Source organism: Bactrocera neohumeralis, chromosome 3, assembly GCF_024586455.1.
Source record: "Bactrocera neohumeralis isolate Rockhampton chromosome 3, APGP_CSIRO_Bneo_wtdbg2-racon-allhic-juicebox.fasta_v2, whole genome shotgun sequence".
In the NCBI taxonomy this organism is placed as follows: Eukaryota; Metazoa; Arthropoda; class Insecta; order Diptera; family Tephritidae; genus Bactrocera; species Bactrocera neohumeralis.
The window spans coordinates 18,415,808-18,442,459 of record NC_065920.1 but is presented as its reverse complement, the minus strand read 5'-3'; the positions used below and the strand labels follow the sequence as shown (position 1 = coordinate 18,442,459).

Sequence of the window (26,652 nt, the reverse complement as noted above, 5' to 3'; positions counted from 1 at the left end):
AAAAATGTAAAAAGTCGAGATGAAAAGTAAAATCAAAAATGAAAAATAGTGCAGTTTCTTCGTAAAAAAAAAAAATGAGAGTAATAAATAAAAATAGTGAAGTGTCGTAGTTTATATGAAAAAGAGAGTAATAAATAGAAAAAAAAAAGCAAAATCAAAAGAAATAAAAATGTAAAAAGTCGAGATGAAAAGTAAAATCAAAAGCAAAAAAAAAAATAGTGCCGAAATTGAAAAGAAAATGAAAGAAACGAGTAACATTGTAAGAAAATAGAATAGTGTCCTAAAATGTGTAAAAGTTAAGCGTTTAGTTATTACTAAACAATAAAATAATATGCTGCCAATATATTGAATACAACTATGTATGTAAATAAATTACTTAATCAAGCGGGTGAGTTTGTTTTGAAACTTTTTAACATACTTGTATTTCTGTTTTAGCATATACAAATAGATATATTTATGAGTACATATATATCAAATGAAACATGAATTAAAATAATGTGTATCAATAATCTTTATAAATAATATCATTATATAATATCATGCCTGGATATTTCTTTGTATGAATACACTAAGCCATTCCTAAATGCATAGTTTGTTATGAAGCCTATATATCTTTTTTCCCACAAAAATAGGGCTACTAAATATGTAATAGATATGTATACAATTTGTAACAAAATGTCGTTGTTATTGGTTCATCATTTTTTCATCCGTTTTACCTATTTCATTAAATCGACCGAACGAGTATTATGGCTCTAAAACTGTTCCTTTTGCTTTTCTACACAAATTTTTAGTTGCAATCAAACTTTTCACTTCTCTAATAGTGCTTTCCAAACTATACTCATTATTTTGTTGTTCATAGCTAGCAAGTAAGAAATATTTTCACCGCAAGCTTTAATAAACTTTTGTAAAGTCTTTTAATTATTTACTACTATATGCACAATAACAATAATAATATATGTATTTGTATACGTAGGGAAATAAAAGCTCTCAGACAGCTGATTCGCAGAAAAATTCTCATCAAGTGAGCGCTCAAGTGGGCGAGTGTGTTGTGTTCTTAGCAAATTTTACGCAATCTACATTTAAACGAAAATTATTAATAATATATGGAATATTATTTGTAATTCTAAGTGTACTTGTTTACAAGATACTATTTGACCTTGTTTTTGTTTGAAAGGAAAATCAAGAACTTGTGGAATCTTTTGTTTTGCTGCAAGGAGAAAAAGTTTGTTTAAATTGCACTTGTGCTTACAAAGTCACAAACGAATATACATATGTAATCATCGTCATACGTTACTTGTTGTTGTTTTAGTTAATATTATTATTATTAGAAGTTGCGTTAAGGCAATAATAAATCGTCATCAGCAGTGTTAGGCCACCTAATCGGCAAATACTCGTACTAGTAGCTAAATTTACAGCTAAGTAAATTTTATAATAAAATAAAAACAACAACAGTGGTGACAAGTGGAAAATCAAACAGCGTAATCAGTAAGTGAAATCTTGAATCTTTACCGCAATTATTATTATGTATGCCTAATTTTAGATTTTTTGTGATTGAAGTAAAATATGTAAACTCCAAATGTGTGTATGTATATGAGTGTGTGTGTTATATTAATAATAATGTAATGTAATTGCAAAGGCAGGTTTTAATCACTTGTCTTTCAATTGCTTATTTATCACTGCTAAATGTTGCTGACTATTTTTGCTTTAATCAAATTGAAGTGTATGTCCATTAAGTGATATGGATGTTGAGTGGGTGTTTGACTTTGGCGGCTAGTGCCAGTTGACTAGACAGGCAGACAAACAGGCAGCGAACAGCTGGTGTTCATGATGATCGTCAGCTGTTGATTTGCTGGAGCAAATGGAGTGGCAGCGTAGCATTTATTTGCTGCGTGCAATTGTTAGCCAAGGCAACTGTGCACAAACGTACATACATATGTATGTATATGCTCAACTCAAACTCACTTGCTTACTTACTTACTTACATATGTGTATGTTATTGATCACTGTGCCACTTTAATTTGTGGCCTTTGTGGCCTTTGTTTCTAAATTTAATTAAGTCAATTTGCTTTTCTTTTAGTATTTATTTACAAATTTATTCTTCACAGCGCACTAAGCAAGAATTTCCGCATTTTTTTACACTGCTTTATTTTAAATATAAACACTAACTATATATAATATACATAATAATTCGCTTTAATCTCGATCACAATTTATTGATTTTCGTTTATCTTTGTGCAGTTACACACCTTTTCACAATTGCTTCACAATTCGCTAAGCGTTTGGCGTTGATTCCTTGGTCCGCGCTCACTTGGTACTTTTACTTATTTAGCTTGCTTCTGTCTACCATTTAATTTGCTGGTTTTCATCAAAAAAATCTTCCACTTAATATAATGAAATTTTTATTTATTTCATGTTAGTTGTTCGAATGCTATGCGCGCGTGTGCGTTTCCTCTAATTTGTTGCTGTTTTCCGCATCGTTCGAATCATTCAGTACGCAGAAAATAATCTAGTCAATGCGAATTTATGTATGGCTTTATGGATGTGCATATGTATGTATGTATGTATATGCGGCGCTTCAATAAATTAGTGAAATAATATTTACAATATGAACGTGTGGAGAGGTTGTTTATTTAAACATACATACATTCTCATGTATGGTATGTATGCAATCAAATAATATCATTTCCATTGGCGGGTTGTTCAAAAAGTTTTTGAAAAATTTTTGGTGTAATTTTGAGCCTTTGGAATATGTAACAGTGCTTACTCCCCCTTTCAAGTATATTCCATTTTATATCCAACCGTTTTGCTTAAGTGTCTGGCATAAAATCCGAAATCACAAAGGATTTGTATATTTAGAGTATTGACAATTATAATGGCAGAATCCGAACTCCGGAAAGAGTAAATTCCAATCATTCTAATATAAAATTATTTGAATCGACAAATTTTTCGATTTTTTTTACGTTTCCTACATAATTCTAAATATATATTTAATGTGTTCTGTGACTTCAACAAGCATATTTCGCAATAATCGAAACTTAATTACACAAGAATGCTTGCTAATTTGTTGGCCCATCAGGTTATCACACATTTGAAATAAAAATATAATTCTTGACGTCACATCCATGGTGTCTGGTACATAGTACATAGCTATCTAACAATAGCACGATGCACGAGACTCGAGTATGTCAGATAATGCTGCACAAATTTTTTCGTGGTTCTTTTCCTAGGCGATTTAATCAATTATTTGCGAGTAGTAAAAATAAATTAAAGTATATACACATTTGAAATAAGGCCAGAACAAGTACTGATATTTCAGCAATATCAATATCGTCTTAGAATTCATACTGTTGTTTTGGCAGTTAGAATATTATATTCACCCTAAATATTTCGGTTTTAAAATTGGAGCTACTCATTCCATCTTTTTTGTTTACGATTATTCATGTGTAATCTTGAAAACATGCAATATGCACATCCCTTATTAGGATACTGAAATAGTTCTATGTAGCTCTATACCGGAGATCGGGAACTATTCACTATACTTATACTTTATTCTCGTACTTCTTTACTAATTTTACGGTAATTATATCCTGAACCGGGTATATTAAGGGGTTACATGGGTTTCCTCGGGTAAAAACAACTTTTTTTCTCATATAAAAAATGAAATAATTTATTAGAATTTTTTACAACCATAAACTATTAACAAAGAATTTGTGAAATTTTTGGAAAAAAATATTTTAAACTCGGCCAATGGCAGTATAACTCCTTACAGGATCATCTAAAGTGAAAAAATACGTGTATTAGTTAAAACCTTAACTTAGAACTTGAACGAAGGAAAAAACTGGAAGTTGGATTATTGTCAAACATTTTTACAAAAATATGAAAATTTCACGATATTTTTTTCCAAATAGTTGTAAAAAAATCCTTCGTCCAAGCCTTTAAAAATTATCTGAAAGACCTGTGTAATATTTCATGTAGATTGGTTGAGTAGTTCTTGAGAAATCTTGCAACCGACTTCAAAAACACATTTTCAATATATGTAAACTGGTTTAAAGACTGCGCATTTAGCCTAGCTAATCTGGAGCGCACAAGTTTTCAAGGCTGTATCTTCGAAACTATTACTCGGATCAACTTAAAAATTTAGGAAAATACTCTAGAGGTGTTGTAGAATTTAATAAGACAATAAAAAACAATACCCAGAAGGAAACGTTGGAGACCCTATAAATAATATATATACATAATCAGCGTTATGAGCTTTAGCCTTTTGTTTTAGTTTTGTAATATCCATCTGAAAATTTTCTTCCGCCCTTTTCTCATCAAAAAGTTGCACATTTGACAACGGCCGATATCGGACAACTATAACATATAGATATCATACAAATTGAACGATCGGAAGCAAGTGCTCGTATGGAAATATTTTTCATTTGATGAAATATCTCCACCAAATTTGACATTGTTCAGATCGAGTCTCTATAGCACATAATTGTACACCAGTACACTGACTAATCAAAGTTCTTGTAAGGAATATTTTGTAGATTTTGTATTATGAAGGCAGTGCAATCGAACTAACAGCCCGGTTATGACCCCTGTTTGCAAATAGTCTTTGTTGAAGCTGGTTTGTTGAGATATAACATTTACAAATACAAAGATTGGCATTTCGAAATCTAAGTTACGATTGCAGTGCCATTTGCTCTATAATGTTGGTCTTTCTCTAACTGAAGTTGAAAAAATGCATAATTCCATTCCATTTGATATCAGCATTTAACGCCAAGAACTTCGTTTTTGAAGATAGGGACAATGTGGTACAATCGCAATCGAGAGGTTGCGGTAAAGCATTGCACTTTAGTAAGAAAGCACTCAGTTAGTATAGCATTCTAGGTTGAATCCTAGAATCTAGAACCCATTGGTTCACTGCCACGCCATGGAACGGGTTGCCCGGTTGCTAGTCTAATATTGAGTCCAGAAGGAATCGTGTATTTTTAGTCTCAACCTGAGAGTTTAAAAATAAATTTAACACCACACTTGTTATCTATAAAGCCGAATAAAGTGTCACAATGACCTAACACAATCTGTCTTCGGATCGACGCAGTACAATTCCAAGGTTAATGCATTATTAAGCATGCCAGACACGGTGCACGTGAAAGAAGGATGAACATCTATTTTTGACAGCGTCAATAATATTATCATAATTCGGCCGTATTAAAATAAATACACATACAAACCTAGTGCAAATATTAGTCACAATTCGAACCTAAAAGACAAAGAAAGTTGCGGCGGCGGTGTAAATGGTGCAAACATCGAGCACTTTATGATCACGACACATTTGCATTGAATCTTATTTTGGACAACAATAAAACATGCGGTCAAGTCATGATGGAAATAATTGTACCTGCTTATGTATGGTATGTGTGTGTATATGCAAGTGGACGCATTAAAGTACGGCTATGAAGGATAAATCGAATTTTAATTTTTGGATATTTACAAAGCGAATGAACTTTCAGAAATTTTGTTAACATTTGATATTATTGTGTTTTGATTGAGTCTTAAAGCACTGCGGAATGTAACTTGAGTGAAAATATTGAGTACAAAAAGTTTACGTTGAGTAAGAATTATGTCAGGGATTTCCAAAATATTTTATTTTTCAGCGAAGGCAAAGAAGAGTAAAAATATTATTATATTCAAAACAATGACAATTTGCTTTAAGATAGTAAACAAAGAGCTCATTTTCAGTCAGTAAACAAATAATTTTTTGAAATTGAAATTCATGTCCAGATGAGTAATCAAACTAAATTGTAAACATTTTAATGTTATATATCTCAGAATACATAATAAAAAATGTTTTTGGACCTAACAGAAGCTTTCAATATTTGCTTGGCTTCTTTGTCCAACCTGGAGAAAGCAGAACTAAAGTTATTTACCACTTTAAAAATCATTTATCTCATGCTTCACTCATTCTTCTCAACTGTTGGAGTGATTCAATAAATAGTTGAGGAACTTTTACAGTTTGGAAAAATTAGTGCTCATCGGATCCAAACCAAATCCATCTAGGTAATCAAAAATGCATGTATCTTTCTGTAGAGAAGCCTGTTAAATTATTACAAATAGGATGACTTAGATTAGGTTACATCTTAAGGTTGATCCAAAATCGGTGGATCTCACTTGGACAGTTATTTGTGCTTTGTTTTAAACATAAACTCTTAAAAGTGGATCGCCAGATCCTCATAGCGTTTTGAGCTTACCACAATTTTGTTTAGGTAGTTCATGGCAAGCCCAGCCACTTCACTTGGTTCGACAAAGGTGTGTGTACCGACATATTTCAGTCTCAGTCTGGACAATAGCTCATATACCCAGCTTTCCCAAGTCTAATGACAGTCTTTGCCGGCAAGCACCTACCAGCTATGTCTACAGGTGCAACGTGTAGGATGGCATTGAGTGCCCTTATTGGGGTTGTCTTCAGTGCAACACAGATGGCGATGAGGACCGCTCTTTGAATACGCTCCAGCTGCTTAGCTACCGTGGGTTTTCCGAATGCGACAACGACAACGAATTCAGGATCATGAGGCTTGCTTATGAGTAGTCATGAACGCGTTCTCTAAATGTTTGGTTATCTTGGCTTTTTTATTTAATTTCTTATTTGAAGAAAAATGTTTCCAAATGTCAATGTCATGTTTTTGTGTTTCCTATAAAGGGGTTAATGCGGCGCACATTGGCCAAACCATTGCAAACAAAATGGAAAATATAAAAGTAAATCAAAATACAAACATATGTATGTATATATGTATGTACATATGTATATATGTATGTACATAAGTGTATATATCTTTTCATCAAAATATATGGAAGTTCAAATACATAAATAAATTAAATGTAATTTACGGTTCAAGCGTTCTACTGTGTGCTTTGTGTGGATTTTGTTTTTGTTTTTTTTTTTTGTGCGGCATTTTCCTTTACGGATCTTGACTGATTTTGCAATACTTGTGTAATTGTTTCTTTGTTTATGCATACTTGTGTTCCTACAAGTTCCGGTAGCAGAGCGAGCATATTGTGTAAAATGTATTGTATATATTTTTATAGGCTTACATATGTGAATGAATTTTTTTCATATACGCATATTTATTTGTTCTCAACGCATTTGGCTCCATATAAAATAAAAGTATGCGGCAACATATCTCGCATTAACTGTTCTCGCATTGAGCTGGGGACGTTCGCAGGTGTTTTTTTCGCGCAATTTGTTACTTCCAGCAGCTCAATTTAAAATTTTAATTATCAATTTCTTTATAAAAAATAAAAAAAATATTTTTTTAAATAAAAGTTTCAATTATCTTCGTTGCATCAAATGTGCAGTGTTGCCAACTACTAAATTTAACAAGTGCACAGCTTAAAAAATATTAATTAATAAAAAATTTATTTAAATTAAAAAAGTGCCGGCTGTAGTGAAATTTCTCTCGGTGGGTACCATATTTTAAATCACATTTTTTCCACATATTTTATTTTTATCAAAGCGAAACTTCAAATTTGTTGAATTTTGGTAACTGTCCTCAAAGCCAGACTATGAAATTAAATTGTGGCAAAATCTGCAAAAATTTTATGTTAAATTTATTTGCATTTATATTTACAATTTCTGATAACTACTGTGAATGAGTGTTGTTTGTGAATGAGAGCAAGGAGAAAAATATACCGTGAAAACATTACAAAATTAATATAAATTAAAATATTTTTTTTGACTCTTTTACTTGACACTTTTTCGTATTTCAATCTTATGTCTTCTTCTTCTTTATTGGAGTCGCTCATTTACTGAAAAAAAAGTATTCACTGAAATTTGAGGATATGTGAGGAAAATAAAGCTTTAAAAGTTCAGCTTGGACCGAAAATATCGGTCAATGTGCGAGATACACCATTGATATTTAAACATAATCTTATCCTGACAATAGTATTTCTGTGCACCCAAAATTGGTTGAATCGGATCAATTCTTCCCTGAGCCCCCATATACCTAATATAAAGATCTTCGAACTTCTAGGCGACTTTATGCTGAATATATCGGTCAATATTTGAGTTATCTCAATGAAAACTACTCTGCAGCTCGTATTATTTTCTCCAGCAAAAGATTGAAGAAGTCACACGGTAGGGAGTCTCCTTGTCTAAAACCCTGCTTGATAGTGAACGGAGGTATCTGACGGAGCTTTTGGTGTTGCTCATCGTCAGCTGTTTTTCGGGGATACCAAGTTCAGACATATCGGCATAGAGGCTGTTCCTTTTAGTGCTGTCGAAGGCGGCTCTAAAATCGACGTAGATGTGGTGTGTGTCAATCTTCGTTTCACGGGTCTTTTCCAAACTTTGGTGCATGGTGAAAATCTTGTTCTGGTGTTTTCGTCTGCAAATACGTATCGCTTCACTCTTCAGCTCTTGGTATCTATCCCATTCGGCACGTGTTGTGGTCGACTGTAACGTAGCGAAGTAGCCGTTTTGTTTTCTCTTGCGGCACGACACTCCTCATCGTAACAGATTGTTTTACTGTTTTTTAATATGAGAAACTTTGAATGCTCACCGGAAAAACTTCTGAAATTAAGCTGAAAATCGTGCTTTGCGGGTACATTTTTCAATTAACACTTAAAACTGATATTAATTTTTTTCTGCCTATTCTAAAGCAGCAAGCTTCAATGTACATGGGAAAAGTTTATTGTAACATAAATAATTATATATTTAATATTTTTTTTATTCTAAATATGTGTCTCTTTTTTATTTTAATTGTTGAACCCTCTGAACCGAAATATCTGAGCAGCAGTTTTTGAAATTCTATATTATTTGACGTCAAACATCAATTTCGCATCATTTAATAATTAATTAGTTATAATCGCATATCTCTAAATATTCCTCAAATACACGCAAAATATCATGATTGTGCATTGCATTACTCAACCGGCACTCTGCAATTAGAGGACGCGTGTTCGCTGGCTGTTCGAGCACTTGATATGCAATGGTCATACATGGCGTATAATTGATATTTCATATAATCGCACCGAACGAGTGATTGAGTGAGTCAAACTGATAACATCTCTAATTGAGCAGACGTCAGACGTAGCTGCGTTATCTTGAGTGTTACAACCGGTGACGATGCGGCGTTATTTTTGAGACCGCAGACAAATATTTTCTGGAGATAGCTCCTCGTGTGCCACGCATAGTGGACTTCGTGCCAGCTGAATGTACACTCGTCTCAATATGCATGAGCAATGAGTGGCACTCAAAACGGCCAATGCGTTTGATAAATGCTCGTTGGCGGTCGTTTTTGTTGTACGTTTTGCTGTTAGAAGGGAATTCCTGCTTTTTATTCTTATTTTCTGCAAAACAAAGAAAAATTTCAAAATTTGAGTGAAACTTAAAAATGAGTGGATTTTATGTTACTCGAATCGCTTGTGTGCTGTGTATGTGTGTATATATTTATATATTATAGCGAATTTTTCATCAATGATGAGCACAAACAACATTAGTATTTATTATTGGTCATGTTCTTGATGTTGTTGAGTTTGAGTTCAGAGCAAAATTGCTGCGTCGTTTCGAATTCACTCAGCATGTTTGTATATCAATAATCGTAAATATATTTGCATGCATGTAGAGTAACATAGTAAACGATCTGACTGCACAGTTCAGATTTAAAAGGCTCTGGCTAAGCAACACTAACTTCAGTACTAGAATTCACTTTCAATGCGAACGTTCAGTGAAATATTATATTTCCTGTAAAAATATTTCTGTGCCTTTGTTGTGATTAGTGTACCAAACATAATTAAAAACAAGATTGGCTAAAAAAGTCGAAAAAATTAAAAATTATATTAATATATATTTTTTTTAATATTAAAAAAAAAAACTAATTGCTCGCGTAAAAATCACTAATAAGTTGTGCAAAAACTAACTGATAAGAAATTGCCAAATAATCAAATTTTTCCACTGCACTCAACGTGTGTGTTACAGTGCGTCTGCTAAGAATTTTACCACTGGTTCTGCTGGTCTCACGCTCGCCAGCACGCGCTACAGCCACCAGCACTCTTGTGAAGCGTTCATACATTACAACTAGCGGTAATTTTGCAGCAGCAACAGGTAGTTGCAGTAGCAGCAATAAAATGCCAGAGAAACGCATAGCGCCAGTGATATCTTCTTTGGAGGATTTCGAACGCAAATTACCAGGGTAAGTTTATAAACATTTATGTATAATTATATACATAAATATGTGTTAAATTAATTTGATTATCTAATTGTTAACGAGAATGGGCTTAAATGATTTTTTTAGTTTTCTTATTAAATGAGCAAAGAGTATGTCTTATAAATTTAAAAGGTGGCAATATTGTTTTTTATGCAGTTTTAATCTGCTTTTATGTAGATTTATTTTTTTTATATAATTTTATACCGGAATCAAAAAAATATTTTTTTTTGTAGTTGTTTGTGTCAGATACAGGGTGCTACAACTGTAAAATCGTCTTCTAATAGTTGAATACTTTTTGAGACTTTTTGCCGTTCATAATATACTCATAAGATTACAAAAAGTTTCAACTCTTCAAAAATATAATTCTTAAGATGAGTTTAGCTAAATGAGCCTAATCCCCCAATCTTAACATACACACCACCCTAACACACCACATCGACTCCAACTCACAACACTGACACGCAACTTCACCACCCCACCCAATTAGTTTTTTCATGATACTTCCATTTCCGGAAGTTTGAATCTAAAACTAAATCTAGACTAACGGTTGACTATACTGATTTTTTTGACTTTTATAACTAAATATATATTTTGACATTTAAAATTTCTCTGCTTACATTAATCAAATTGGCTATTTTCGATCTTTAAAGAGATAAACTTTATACTTAAGCTGGAATACATTAACTCTCAGTTTTAATTTTATTTAAGTAAAAAATGCTCTCAGTTCACTTTGCATAAATTATACTGGAATTCAAGGCTTAAAAATACACAATATTAGATTTTTTTATAAGTCGGAGATTTTAATCCCTTCACTTGTCTTAAAAATTCCAGATCAATGCTTGAAATTCGATGATATTTTGTTATATATATGTATACCTCCAATATTATTTTAAATTTACTATACATTAAATAAGGTTTAACTTTTGTTACCGATTTCAACAACTAACGCAGTTTCTATATTTTTTTTTAAATTAAATGTAAACTCATAAATCTGGTCTCTGGTCTGATGCTTAAAAATATCAAAGGAAGAAAAAATCAACGCAAAAATATATTAAATTTCACACTGAGTTGAGCTCGTTAATTTAGAACAAAAGACACACTTTAATTAAAAATATATGAGGATAAAGCTAAAAGTTTAATTAATTCGATTAGGTCAGTTTTAATTTTAATGTTTAGATATGACTCTCAAGACCTTCTCTCTAGATGGAATTGAGGCTGTCATATTGTAGATCAGGGTTTTCAGTTGTTTTCCAGTGGTTGTTGTACCAAGGTAATTCAGGCTTAAATGTGGGTTTAGATACTATCGATCATGATCTGAATTTTTTATGTTCTTTTGCTATTCACACAATTATTTGTTGTACATTTTATGTCCTCTTAATCTTATCTCTACAAAAATATCGAGTATAAAAATATAGTTTTCTCATACTTTTCATATTTAAAAACTCATTCGGTGAAGCAATTACTCTGAAGGAATTTTTTATAAAGTTGAGTAAGAGTTAATTTGTTATAACTACATAAATTGTAGGTATATCTTACTGAACCCCAACCTTGACGAATAAGTGTTGTTTATCAACTGATTTGGCCTTGACATTTCTTTTATATTTAAGTATAAACTAAATTGTAAATATTTACAATAATATAAGCAAATATAAATATGCTATACTATATACATATATACATGTGTATATTCCTGTCTACGTGTATGTGTATATAGTTAAGTATAACACATATGTACTCTTAGGAGTGCCGAACAGTTGTTTGATATAAGAAAATTTATCTGGTCAATGACCCAGTTTCATAAACAAAGGGTTCAGGTTGGCATGTAAACAACAGATAAAAGAGAATGAAAAGCGAAAGTCCAGTATAAGAAAAATAGGATAATATATGTACAATGTATATAATGTATACTATGTATATAAGCTACAACAATCCTTCACAAATATAAAAGATTCCTTACAAGAACTTGATTTTGATCGGTCAGTTTGTATGCCAGCTATATGCTATAGTTAGGTTAGGTTAATCTGGTAAGACAATAAGCTACGCATAGACCTGTTTTGGTCCGTTACGATACCAGATGGAGCTCAGAAGTGCGCAAGAGATGCTCTATTGTTTCCTGCTGTCTTCTCGTTCCATTTAGTATTCCCATCATGTTCCTACACTCTCTTCTATCGAGTGCCAATAGGAATTTTGTGCACTTCCGAACTACCGTTTTGCACTTGAATTTTGCAGTTTTGCACCCAGGTAGCACGTGATTTTGTTTGCAATGCTTCCTTCGAGATCGTCGTATAGACAATCCATGGGTTTCCCAATGTTGATCACGTTTTCGGATTTTAGTCGTACATCTTGGCAATCTCGTCCACTATTTCATTACCTTCGATGCCTTTGTGAGCTGGTATCCAGTAGAAGTGAAGTTGCCAACCCAACTTTGCTACGAATGCAGTCCGTGTATGGAAAATTTTTCTGAGGAATTTCTTAGGAAATTATATCGCTGCCGTGGGCTGGTATTTCGCTAACTAAAAAATTTTCCATACACGGACTGCATTTTGATCGATCAGATATGCTATTGCGGTTGAATATGGATGATTCCAACAAATGAGCAGCTTTCTGAAGAAGAAAGGACGATTGAAAATTTTCAGATCGATATTCTCAAAAACCGAATCGCGTACATACAGACAGACGGACATGGCCAAATCGAATCAGGTTTTACCAAAACATTTCTTGGAAAAAAGTGGGAACAAAAGCGATGCTTTTTGTGGCAAATAGGGAGCTTAGACGGTCAAAATGGGATAAAGCTTTCTGTGAATATTTTATTCAGTGTCAGTGGTCACTATTCGGCCTCGATATTCGGACTGTAGAATAATTGTAAAACAATAACAAAGTTAGCTAATTGAATTTTATACAAGAAATTATTTGAGACCTTATTAAACGGGTTTTTAGGCTACATTTCATTTATGAGAGTTGTATGTTCGATTCGGCTCTCTCTTAGATTTGGTGAATTAAAGACAAATACTATTTAACTAATAACAGTTTATCATTAAATTGGAAAGAAGTGTTCGTTGTTATTTTTTATTATTGCAGCCACTACTTATGTTATTGAGAATATTCCGTTATCCAAATTTTTTTGAGAGAAGAAATAAAATATATGTAATATACAAAAAATCGGGTTGAAGATACAAGATAAGTGTACATTTATGTCACAGGAAGTGAAATTCATTTTAAGCCCTTAATTCCTCTCGCTAATTGTTATATAAAAAAGAATATGAAAAAGCATTTAAAATCTTTTTCCTTATCACTTAAATGCGTCCACGCAGTTACTTGAATAAGAAGACACCACTCGCCTTGCTCTTGGACTACGATGGCACATTGGCCGCCATTGCCGATAATCCAAAGAACACCTATATGAATGTGGATGTGGAAAAGCTGTTGAATCGGTTAGCTGTACATCCTCAAATCTTTTTGTGCATTATCTCTGGACGCGGACTGCGTGATGTACAATCACGTATCGGTATCAAAGGGATCACCTATGCCGGCAATCACGGCTTGGAAATCGAAAGTGGCGATGGTACACGTCACGACTATCCGTTAGCCGCTGAACTAAAGAAACATTACGCGCCGATGGTGAAAGAACTGATCGATAATGTGCAAAAGAATGGCGCTTGGGTTGAGGATAAAACAGTATCATTGACCTATCACTATCGTGATGTACCTGCCAAAATATCTGAGGAACAAAAGCAATTGGCTATACGGATAATCGAATCGCATGGTTACCGTACAAGTCAAGCGCACGATGCGATTGAGGCGAAGCCGCCAGTGAATTGGCATAAAGGTGAGACAACAATATTTTATATTCAAGCGTTGAAGATATCTTAGTATTCATTAGGAGTATGATATACCCAATTAATATATTTAAATGCTTCGTTAATTTAGGTGAAGCTTCACTACTCATATTGAAGGACCGTTTCGGCGATGATTGGGCCGAAAAAATTAAAGTGATATTCGCCGGCGATGACAACACCGATGAGGATGCCATGCGGGTAATTATTAAAATTTCCCGCTAAAAAACAAGTATTTTTATTAGTTATCGTTGTCATTTAGTTTCTGCAAGGTTCCAGCAAAACATTCCGCGTCGCTGCTGATCCCGAAATTCAGACCTACGCCGATTTTCGTTTACCGCAACAGGACCTTGTGGAGGACTTGCTGAAATGGATTAGAAAAACTTACTCCGATTAGTTTCTAGTCTTTTCTTGCGAAAGCAGCGTGAGATCCTTTTCACTTACAGTAGTTTATTAGAAAATATATAAATATTAAGACTGTAAGCTTATTAAAATTTTCTTAGTGAATACATATCGTTAGTATACTCGTATATGTAGTTGCTATCTAGGTTATTTAGATTTAAACAAATTGTTATTCTTGTTATACAGTAACAATATATAACATTGGTAACATATTTAATAAAAAAAATGTTGAAAATGTTTAAAACATTTTTAATAAATTGAAATTTGTAACTAAATAATGCGGTCGTATTACTAAATATTACTAAACTAATGTTGCAAAGAAAAAAATTTTAACTGTAATGGCTTCAGACGGAGTCAATCCGGCTTTGAAAGTAAATTCATATGGTAATGACACCTCCTCTTCATTCGAAATACCACGTGAGAAGATAGTTTGGCTCAACCTGCGAAACGAAAATGATTGAGACGCTTTTGGGAACTCAGATAGAACGATTTGAATATCGTGTAGTGATAAAATTCTTATTTTTGGAAGGTGTATAATGATTGTTCACCTACAATTAGAACAACATCCGGTGTGTTTAACGTGGGTACCTGCTGACGACAGCCTTACTCCACGGCGCTCAAAAGCACAGCGGATCAAAATAATGCGTTGATCAGCGCCCTGAGAATGCTAAGCATTTTCAGTACCAATTGGCAGTGTGGCATGGACACACTCACCACCTTGGTAGGGTTCGGGGCCCATCTAAAACCTCTGCCGTGCTTTGGGTCCAGCACCCGGTTGCAGTGCAACTCCACATTCAATTGACAAGGTCAGTTCTTCCCGCATTTGGGTTTTAATCACAACCACCACGAATCTCCACAAAGGGCCAAACCCAATGAGCAGATTGGAGTTACTGCTCCCCGTGAATTAAGTTTCCGGTCAGACCTCGTAGCCAAAGCTACTACCATTTGAGCTTCCATACGGCTCTGGACTGGTTGCCAGGATATTAGTCGCCTCTTACGACAGGCATGCCTTTCCACGGGTATATTCGGTTTCCCCCGAACCAAGGGGGTCCCCCTACCCGCAGGGGGACTAAAATTAGAACAGTAGAAAGATGGGTTACTAAATTTAAACGTGGTCGTACAAGCTTTGAAGATGAACCACGTGAAGGACGTCCAATAATCACATTAACGCCAGAAATCATAGCCAAAATACAGCATATGGTTTTGGAAGATCGGATGGATGGACTGACAGGTTTTTGACATATGAGGCTCCGCATAATCCATGAATTCAAAGTTAGGTAGTGTTTTAAAAAGAGCCGTATTTTGGAACTTTTGGGTCTAAAATTATTTCAGAACTCAAAAAAAATGCTAAGGCTTCGGCTTCGAAACAAGTGCGTGTCCGGAAATCAGCCAAGAAGGTTATAGCATCAGTTTTTTGGGATGCGAGAGGAATTTTATTTGTGGATTACTTGAAAAGACCAGATTTGCAGAAGAAAAAAATCCTTTTTCATCAGGACAATGCAACGTGTCACCAAAGCATTTTGACAATGGCTAAAATCCATGAATTAAAGTTCGAGGTGTTGGGGCATCCATCGTATTCACCAGTTTTGGGCCCCAGCGACTTCCATCAAACGACAAAACGTATTGATAAATTGGGGAAAAAGATTTCTGAATGTAATAAGTGAAGAACTAATAAGCTTATGTGACAACTATAACCCCAAGTCGCTGGAGTTGAGTCATCTGTTATCCTTACGACTATTGAAACAGTTCTCATTACAGTTTACTGTCCACTGTGAGCTTAGTCGGATTGCACTTTGTGGGGCAGTTGAGTTTAAATAAGTTTAATATATTTTTCATATTCGCTCTTGAACTGAAATTTCAGACGCTTCTAGCGGTTTTGAACTTTACTAGCGTTGCAATGAAACTTTCAGCTGTGCTTCTTTAGTTGTCATTCTGTACTCGTCAATGTAGTGTAGTTATAGGCGCGCAAGCGTTTTCACGTGCTGCTTCTTCGCATGAGGTCCGCATGGCGTATAATTGACGTGCTCGCTAGAATACTGTGTGTTTATTGAGTGCAGCACCGTTGAGTTGAGTGATCAATGTAATAAATCGCTAACTTGAGTGGCGTTACAAATGTCATGGTGTTGCATTAGAGTTGCAAATCAGTGCGTTTTCGCTGTGAAACAGAATTTGTGAAACTTTAAAAAGTGATTTTGGGTTCTTTGTTGGTGGCACACTCAAAAGAAACTTCCAATGTAGGCAATGCACTCAAATATAAATTATATTATTACTGTTGTTTTTGTATTCTAAATGTTTAATAATCTAATTATTATTTTTTGTCGAGCTTCTGGTTTCTAGGCATGTATGTATGTGTATATGTCAGCGTGTTTGCTTTTGAATGCGATAACGGTGCGATGCCGATGATGACTCCGATTGTAATTCTGATTTTGTTTATTTTGTTGATGTTGATAAGTTCCGTTTAGGTGCTCTGAAATATGTATATGCATATACACATATAAAATCAGCAAATAGTAAAACTTAATAGTTGAGATTTAAAGGCTACATTTTGAACCACGCGAGCTCAGTAGCTGATTGTATTTCGAAACACTCAGTTGGTAGGTTTTTGGTTGATTTTTTGATTATCGAAAATAAAAAAAAAATTAAAGTGTCTTTAAAAAATTTAAAAAAATACGAAAATTGCTCAAAATCTTCGTTAACTTTAAATTAAAATCCAAAAATAATTGCAATTAATATAAATTCGCTCACGTGTGACCTTTATTCTTCAAGCACGCCGGTGGCAGCTACTTTACAACGAATATCTACAACAACAATAAACACGCCTTATACGAAATGCCTGAGAAACGTGTAGTGCCTGTGATTGGCTCTTTGGCTGACTTTGAAAGCAAATTGCCTGGGTGAGTTGAGATTTTGTTTGAAGAGGCTATCACTTAGGTATACATATGTATGTATGTGTATGCATACTATACATTTGTACATACTATTGCACTTGTTCAATAACTAACTTACGTTCACTAACAGCTGATAAAGCAAAGCTTAGTCGTTCATAGTTTTTTCTTCTGAAATAATGATAACAAAAACTAATTAAAATTTATAAAATTTCCTGTGCTTTGACAAACTTTAGTGGTTTTGAAAATCTTGTTTGGCACAATATGTACATAATTACTTTGAGAGACAAAGACTGACTAAAAATCGAGTGAATAACTATGTTGCATACATAAATACATACGTGTACTTAGAGTCAAATTGATGGTTTGAAATGAGTGCAATGGGAGCAAGTTTTGATTAGATTTCGAAGATTTCTACTTTTTTTCAAAGAAAAAACAAAGGAACATCAAATTTAATAGGGAATGTTGATCATCATTCGAAAGGAGATTCTTGGGCATTCAGTTTTTGAAGATTATCTCTTTCCGATGTTGGCCTCGGGTACGTTTCAGAAGGTCCATCCATTGAGTCCAATTTTCGATGATTTGTTCGACCGAATGACCGAATGATGTCCGCAAAGACTTTCAACTTCACATATTCGAACAGGAAAATGTCTAACGGTGTGATGACATTGTCTTCGTGGTCAATCGACCGACCAAGTAGCGCCGTCCTGTTGAAACCAAATGTCGCCGAGATCTCGAGCTACAATTTCAGGCATCAAATAGTTGTTTATCATGGCGCGATAACGATCGCCATTGATGGTTACGTTCTCACCGGCATCATTATTGAAGAAATATGGACCGATGATTCCATCGCCTCACAAACCATACTAAACCATTGTTTTCTGGATGAAATGACCGCTCTTGAATCTCTTCAGATTGTTCTTCGTCCCAAATGCGTTCATTGAGCCAGAAATGAGCCTCATCGCTGAACGCAATTTAGCTCGAAAGCGTCATATCTTCTTAGAACTATTCAAGACTTCATAGAGCGAAGCGATGTCGCTTGGGATGGTCGCACGGCTTCAATTCTTGCACAAACTGTATTTTGTACGCTTTCAATTTAAGATCTCGACTTAAAATCTACCAAGTCGATCCATACGTCAGTCCGAGTAGTTGTGAATGGCGCCGAATCGACTTTCTACGGTCTTCGTGTACACTCTCAGCTACGGCTGCTACATTTTCTTCACTGCGTACTGGACGCCTATTCTGTCGAATATTATCCAATAATGAATAATGGGTCTCAAGATAGGTGATGGTGTTTCCAATGGTATGCTTAGTAGGCCGATTATGTTATTCAAGTTAAGTAAAGCGCGCGAAACACATTCCTTACAGAACGTATTCGTAATGAAGTTGAACGATTCGTAAATATTGTTCATACCAAACAAAATAACATGATACATTGTGACAACTCACGCGTTATCTGTCAAGAAAGGGCTATTGAAACAAAGTAAGGAAGGGCTAAGTTCGGTTGTTACCGAACATTTTATACTCTCGCATGATAAAGTGATAATCGAGATTTCATTATCAGTCATTTACATATTTTTCAAATACCGTATTTGTGTAAAGTTTATTATACAGAGAACGCATCAGATGGAATTCAAAATAGCGTTATATTGGAATAAGGCGTGGTTGCGAACCGATTTCACCCATATTTCGTACATGTTATCAGGGTGTTAAGAAAATATTATATACCGAATTTCATTGAAATCGGTAGAGTAGTTCCTGAGATATGGTTTTTGGTCCATACCTGGATTCAGCTGTTCTGCCATTTCTTCCGTAAAATTTAGTGTTTCTGATGTTTTTTGTTAGTCGATGAACGCACTTTTAGTGATTTTCAACATAACCTTTGTATGCGAGGTGGGCGTAGTTATTATCCGATTTCTTCCATTTTTGAACTTGGTTATGAGACAGAGCTTGGTTGACATAGCTATAGTAGTTTCCGAGATATGTATAAAAAACTTAGTAGGGGCGGGGCCACGCCCACTTTTCCAAAAAAATTACGTCCAACGTCCACGATCGTTTGTGCCAAATTTCACTTTAATATCTTTATTTATTGCTTAGTTATGACACTTTATAGGTTTTCGGTTTTCGCCATTTTGTGGGCGTGGCAGTGATTTTTTATCTTGAACTTAACCTTCTTATGGATCCAAGGAATACGTGTACCAAGTTTCATCATGATATCTCAATTTTTACTCAAGTTACAGCTGGACGGACGGACGGACAGACAGATATTTTGTAATAAACCCTGATCATTTTGGTATATAAACCCTATATCTGACTCTTTTAGTTTTAGGACTTACAAACAACCGTTATGTGAACAAAACTTACTCTCCTAGCAACTTTGTTGCGAGATAAAAGTACTTCTAATCACTCGTTAGAGTTATTATGAAAATTAGACAATGTTTTAGTTAAGATTAATATTTTAAGTAGTGCACTTAATTTGCTGGGTTTTTTTTAATAGTTGGAAGCGATATATGCATTTGTCTATCTGATAATAATAAAAAACTAGAAAACTGCAAGGCGGAGCCTTCTCGTTTCGATAAGAGCTCATACTTGGAGAGGTTTTCATAGAGGTATCCAAGAACCAATTTTTTTAGCCAAACTAACTAAATTTATTTACTTGATGTATATGTTTATATTTATAAGTATGTAATTGGCATTCACCTTTCTGATAGCGGCATAGATAATTTGTATGAAGTAATTATTTTGCAATATAAATGCATATGTCTAATATTTTTCCACGCTGTCTGCATGTTCAGTTGTTGTTTTTGTAATATAATATATTATATTACCTTAGCAAAATCATTGTGCACAGCAAGTGTTTATTTATTCCGGCAATCAGACATACAATTTGTTCCTATATAAATATATGTACATATGTATATGTATGTATGCATAAAGTTATAAGCCTATACTTATTCACTCGCCATATGAGTGATAAATGTTTTGGTTGATAATTATTGCAGATGGATACAACTTAGTTGAGACCTACATTCACATACATATATGTATGTGACCATAAACACATGCAATTATAGAATTTTTCACAGTGTAACAAATATGTAAAAGATAACAACAAGGGTTATAAAAACATAAAAATAGTATAAAATTATATATATTTATATTATAGGTTAGTTGTGATTAAATATTTATTATACAGTAAGAGACAAAACTGTTGACGAATGTATGTGAGCTAAAAATAGTAAGACTTTGTTCTTAATTTTAAAATTCTTCAAAATCCATGTCGTCCCCTTCAAAGTATTCCCCCTTGGCCCCAATACACTTGTGCCAACGTTTGTTCCAATCCTCGAAACAGTTGTCAAAGTCAATTTCTGGAATAGCCTTCAATGCTCTTAACGTTTAATGTCTTAAATTGACTCAAATCGATTTCCCCCGGAGCGGTCATTTGAGTTTGTTGAATAGCCAGAAGTCACACGAAATTCGGAGTGTACCACACCTCGATAATTGAAGAAACTCTCAACATAACCTTGATTTTTTACGTGTTTTTTCGGCTTCTGCTCACCTTTGCCACGATATTGGCCAATTGATCGTCTGTTTCTGGATCGTTAGCATAGATCCAAGACTCATCGCCAGTAATAATACGTTTATCACATTTTGCTACTCGGAAATCATTTTTTCACAGACGTTAACGCGACGCAGTTTTTCCAAAAGATTGGTTGATTTTGGAACTAATCGTAATTTCACTTTTCTTAGGCCCAAATGATCTTTCACAACTTTCACTGACCCTTCCGATATTCCAACGATACCACTAAGATCTCTGACTGTGAATCGTCCATTCTCAAGCACGAATTCCTTTATTTTAATAACGTGTTGATCAGCAGTTGATGTTGATGGGCGTTTTGGACCTGGTTCGTCGTCAACACGTTCTTGACCCTCTTTGAATAATTTGTACCAATCAAAAACACTTGTTCGCGACAAACAATTATCACCGAAGGCCTCTTCGAAGATTCTGAATGTTTCGGCAGCAGAAATTTGATTCTGCAAAATTTAATGGAACTTTCTTTCTTGAATAATATTCGGAGTGAAATTATGAATCTCAAAAAACAAGCATATACTAAACACTATTATTTATTTTGATGTGACATTTGGTGTCACTCATCATACGAAACTAGAAAAAAAAATATTGCGACGAATGGCTTTGTTGGTTTTTAAATTAAAAAGTCTTTTTTTTGGCGGGTCCCAAACTCAGCGCACAACCCTATGCAGGGGATGTTTCGCCTTCTCACTTTAGCTCGCCTTCAAATGGATGTTCTTAGGCTACCCAGAGGATACTTGAGCCATGTGTAAAAGAATCGTTTCTGGCCACTCCCAAGTGAATGGCGATCAGAGGACTTTCCTCACTTGCGTGAACTTCTACAAGGATCATGACTCCATCCTAAACTGATTCGGATGGAAGAACATTTTAACAGCGTGGAGAAGAAGAACTGGTTTTCGCACGTTAGAAAAAAAAATTGCGACGAATTTTTCGTAGACCAGGTCAAAAAGTCCATATTGGTTTTTGAATTTACGTGAACGGTTTTTTCGTCCTTTACTGTATATGTATGTATATACAAACATATTATCTTTTGCCTTTATTGCAAATAAATTAAATAGCAGACTCCAGCTGTTAAGCAGTATTGTTGCAAATTAGAATCACTCTATGGGTATTTATCCGCACAAATATTCTGGGTGGTATGACATTATAAAGCTGCATGTAAATATATTTGTATGTACTGTGTAAATATCCGAGTCATGATGATAAAAGCGTGATCATACAGTGCAGAAGAAATATTGACGCGTGCTAGGCATCTGATTGAGCATTCGTAATAAGGCTTAGATAATAATTCATAATAATACCAATATTATTATTAAAATAAATCGCTAATTGGATAGATGGTAGTTAATGAGTTCTAATATTGATTGATTTCAAAAATGAGTTGGCAATTTCTCTTTTAATTATACTCAATCCGTTTAGGAGGTTATTTTTTCGAAAATCTTTGACATATGCAGCATTAAAATATAAAGAAAATATGGCAAATATATTTTTACTTTTTAGATTATCATATATTTTTTTTTCATGTAATTTATATCAGAAAATTTGAAACAGGCATTAATATTATATATATATTGATGACTATTTTTTTCACATTTTCATTTTTAGCTGTTTTTCATTTTTCAGAAAGACAAACCTAAATATATATATAATATTTTTAAATAAGTATCTCGTTTTTATCTATACATCTTTGCATGCGTTTGAACCAATTGTCGAAGCACTTTTGCACTTTGAGGTATCTCCAAAATATGCCTTTTGAACACAACAACCGCCTCTTCCGGTGTCAAAAAATGTTGACCTCTTAGTTTATGTTTTATGAACGAGAATAAAAAGAAGTCAAGGGGTACCAAGTCTGGCTGTTTTGTCTTTTTCATTCGTACTGATTTACGAACCCAGGATAACCCTATGTAGGGGGATGTTTCATCAACGGATCTTAGGCTACCCAGAGGATACTTGGTCAAAGACTTTGTGAGCTGCTTGAGTCATGTTAAAATAATATATATAAAATCGATCAATTTCCTCCATGAACTTTTTACATGACTCCATCCTTAGTGCGTATTCGACGCAGTATTGCCGAAGCAGCAGAGTGCCACTTTGAGGACCAAGCTGGTTTCGCTTGCAACAATTGTCTTCACGTGTCGAAAAAAGAAACGTTGAAAATGTTTTAATGAACGGTGTCTACGCCAATCTACGAAGGATAACTCATCAAATGGGGTTGTTTTAGTCAATGTGTGAGAGCTCGCATTGTCGTAGTGAAAAGTAAACCGTCTTCTGGGGTTGGTTTTCCTGATTTATTGAAAGAAGAAAACTGACACAAAATGGTTGTGTCCCAACAACGTTGGATTCGGCTCAGCTTGAAACACCCATAGAGTCGACTACTGTTTACTTTCGGGCTCAAACGCTTAATTCCACGATTCATCACCTGTCAATATGTCACACCCGTATTTTGAAGCACCGCTATCGTATTTTGTTGACATTTCTCTGGACTAATCTACATGAGCTTTGTTTTCAGTGATTGACAAACTGTGCGGGGTCCAAGTTGAACAAGTTTTCTTTACAGAAAATGTTCCTTAATGGATCACATTATTGCCAACTCCAGAAATATAAAGGGCAACCTATGTAATTATCTCGTGAACGATTTAAGAATTGTTCAAAAGGTGTCGCATGGCCTTCATGCTGTCCTCTCCACAGAAAGTCTAACAATTTTGATCTCATAACTTCATATATCATTTCTATCAAAAATAATTACTGATTTAATCAATGATTAAAAATTCAACTTAACTAGTTAATATCAAATAAACACAATTAATGTGTCTTCGAAATAATATAACAGTTATCTGAACTCAAACGCGCCCCTCGCTTTACTACTCGACTACGATGGCACCTTGGTGGCCCTCGCCAATAATCCGGCGAATACACTTCTCACTGCGAATATGAGAAAATTACTGCACCAATTGGCCGTACATCCGAAGGTCTTCTTGGCCCTTATCTCCGGACGGGGACTGCGTGATGTGCAATCATGCTTGGGCATACAAGGAATCACATACGCGGGCAATCACGGCTTGGAAATCGAGAGTGGCGATGGCACACGTCACGACTATGCGCTGCCAGCTGAACTCCAGACGCGCTACACGACTATCGTAAGAGAATTAACGGAAAAGCTAGAAAATAACGGTGCATGGGTTGAGGATAAGAAGGTATCGCTAACATTTCACTACCGCGATGTGCCTGCCGATTCTGTCGAACAATATAGACAAGCGGCTAAGGCGATAATTGAGTCGCATGGCTTCCGTGCAAATCAAGCGCATATGGCGGTCGAGGCGAAGCCGCCAGTCAACTGGAACAAAGGTGAGTGAGTTATTATGTGTTCAAAAAATTGTTCAAATATTGATTTCTTTTAGGTGAAGCGGCATTGCTCATTTTGAAGAATCAATTCGGCGAGGATTGGGCTAAAAAAGTCAAAGTGATATTTGCCGGCGACGACACCACCGACGAGGATGCCATGCGGGTAATTAGCGATACTTGATGTTAAAAAAGTGATTAATTATAAAAAAAATATTTCTGTTCATACAGTTATTGCAAGGCTCTGGCATATCTTTTCGTGTTTCAACCGATCCTAATATTGAGACCTACGCAGATTTTCGCTTAGCGAGCCAAGGTGTAGTGGAGGATTTGTTGACTTGGATCAGCGAAACCTATAGTCAATAAGACAGGCTTTACAAATACTTACATATACTAATATACTAGTGCCTTTATTACTACTTTATTGTATCTGTTATCTTAGGACGTCATAAAAGGGAGCATTTACGAAATTTTGAAATACATATTTTTACCTAAAATATGTGCCTTTAAGGTAATCAGCGATAATTAGCTCAATTAAAAAATTTGTGTGCAAATAAAATATGAATTTTTGACAAAAATAGTAGTTAAGGCTACAAAGCTTTTGGTTTGATACTTGTTCACCCTTCTACGAATAGCGTCAGGTCCAAAAGGTGTAAAGAGGTCTGACGAGTTTCTCGCTTAAAAAGTTTGTACTAGTTTGTTTAGTAGTCACGAGTACAAAAAACGACAGCAAATTGTAAAGCCAGTTTTCAAAACTGTTGACCTTTTGTTGTATTGTGTGATCATCTAAGGGGCCAGACCAATCTAAAGCTTTCTAAAATGACCTAGCATTGACGATTTATACTAGAAATGAGATAAAAGGAATGGAATTTCTTTGCCTTAAAGCTTTATTAAGTATATTCTTAGGTATATAAATTTTATATTGATATTTTGATACAAAATGGTAGCTACTAGGCCAATCTGCGGAATCACCTTCTTCAAGAGGGTCTTTATGGGCGACGATGATTCTAACAACTCGTGGAATCTAAAGCCAAATAAATTGACTGAATCTTAAACTCTATAAAACTTGATAATAAATTACATCCGCTTCTAACTTTACAGTACATCATTTTTTTCTACAAAAAAAAAATGCAAATTTACTAAATAGGTTATTTTTTTTTATTTGAAAAAGAAGAAAAAGAAGAAGAAAAGATACGTTCACTTCGGTTGCACCGAAGCTATAAACCCTTCGAAAATGCAAACGATTCCTTGCAAGAACTTCGATTTTGATCGGTTAGTTTGTATGGCAGCTATGACTATGAGCTCAAAATAGTAAGACTTTGTTCTTAATTTTAAAATTCTTAATTTATTTTTCATAATCTATGTCGTTCCCCTCAAAGTAATCCCCCTTGGTCCCATTACACTTGTGCCAACGTTTTTTCAAATCCTCGAAACAGTTGTAAAAGTAAATTTCCTGAATTTTATGTCCTTAATTGACTCAAAATAGTTCTCCTGAGCGGTCGTTTGAGTTTCCTGAATCGACAGAAGTCATACGGCTTAATCAGGCAAATACGGTGGTACCAGGATGATTTTGTTTTTTGGCGAAAAACTCACGAAGAATCAATGCAGTATGCGACGGTGCATTATCGTGTTTCAAAAACCAAGAACCTATTATTCCGGCCTCTTTTTACGAATAGCCTCCGCAAACGACGCTTAACACTCAAATAATATTCCTTGTTGACAGTTTGGACGGTCGGAAGAATTCGGAGTGCCCCACACCTAGATAATCGAAGAGAACTCTCAACATAACCTTGATCTTTGACCTGCTTTGACGTGGTTTTTTCGGCTTGGCTCACCTTTGCCACGCTATTCGGCCGATTGACCGTCTGTTTCTGGGTCGTAAGTATAGATCCATGACTCATCGCCAGTAATAATACGTTTCATCACATTTTGGTAGTCAAAAAGCATTGATTCACAAACATTAACTCGACGCTGTTGTTCGAAAAAAATTGACATTTTGCTACCAATCGTGATTTCACTTTTGTTAGACCCAAATGATCTGTCAAAATGGTTTTCACTGCTCGTTTCGATATTCCAACGATGCCATTAAGATCTCTGACTATTAATCGTCAATTCTCAAGCTCCCTTAATTTATTGACATGTCGATCATCAGTTGATGTAGTTGGATGTCCTGGTTGTTCGTCGTCAACGCGTTCTCGACCCTCTTTAAATGCCTTTTCCAACGTTCTGAACTTTCCGCATACAAAATTTAAAGAAACTTCTTTGTTGAATAATTTCACTCCGAATGTCAAACTAACCTAAAAACAAATATTTCGATGAATGGGTTTTCACGGAAAATTTAAACTAAAAAGTCTTACTATTTTGGGCCACGAATCTCATCTGATCTGATATAAACCATTTCTTCGGAGATT

General features: G+C 34.7%; 2 protein-coding genes across 4 annotated transcripts; both read left to right on the top strand.

The window, feature by feature from the left end:
• Positions 1-1,385: 1,385 nt before the first annotated feature.
• Positions 1,386-14,703, top strand: LOC126754220 (uncharacterized). Its single transcript, XM_050466188.1, has 5 exons — positions 1,386-1,485; positions 9,962-10,175; positions 13,502-14,016; positions 14,118-14,224; positions 14,286-14,703. Coding segments are annotated over exons 1-5 (972 nt in total). The 5' UTR covers positions 1,386-1,484; the 3' UTR covers positions 14,421-14,703.
• Positions 1,391-24,819, top strand: LOC126754222 (uncharacterized). Of its 3 annotated transcripts, none has more exons than XM_050466190.1 (5): positions 1,391-1,485; positions 17,192-17,319; positions 23,733-24,247; positions 24,301-24,407; positions 24,473-24,819. In XM_050466190.1, the coding sequence occupies exons 2-5, from the start codon at positions 17,255-17,257 to the stop codon at positions 24,605-24,607; spliced, it is 822 nt and encodes a 273-aa protein (XP_050322147.1). In that variant the 5' UTR covers positions 1,391-1,485; positions 17,192-17,254; the 3' UTR covers positions 24,608-24,819. The 3 variants fall into 3 exon arrangements, with proteins under 3 accessions (XP_050322147.1, XP_050322149.1, XP_050322148.1); XM_050466192.1 differs by lacking the exon at positions 1,391-1,485 and adding an exon at positions 10,081-10,175; XM_050466191.1 differs by lacking the exon at positions 1,391-1,485 and adding an exon at positions 16,923-17,019.
• Positions 24,820-26,652: the final 1,833 nt, after the last annotated feature.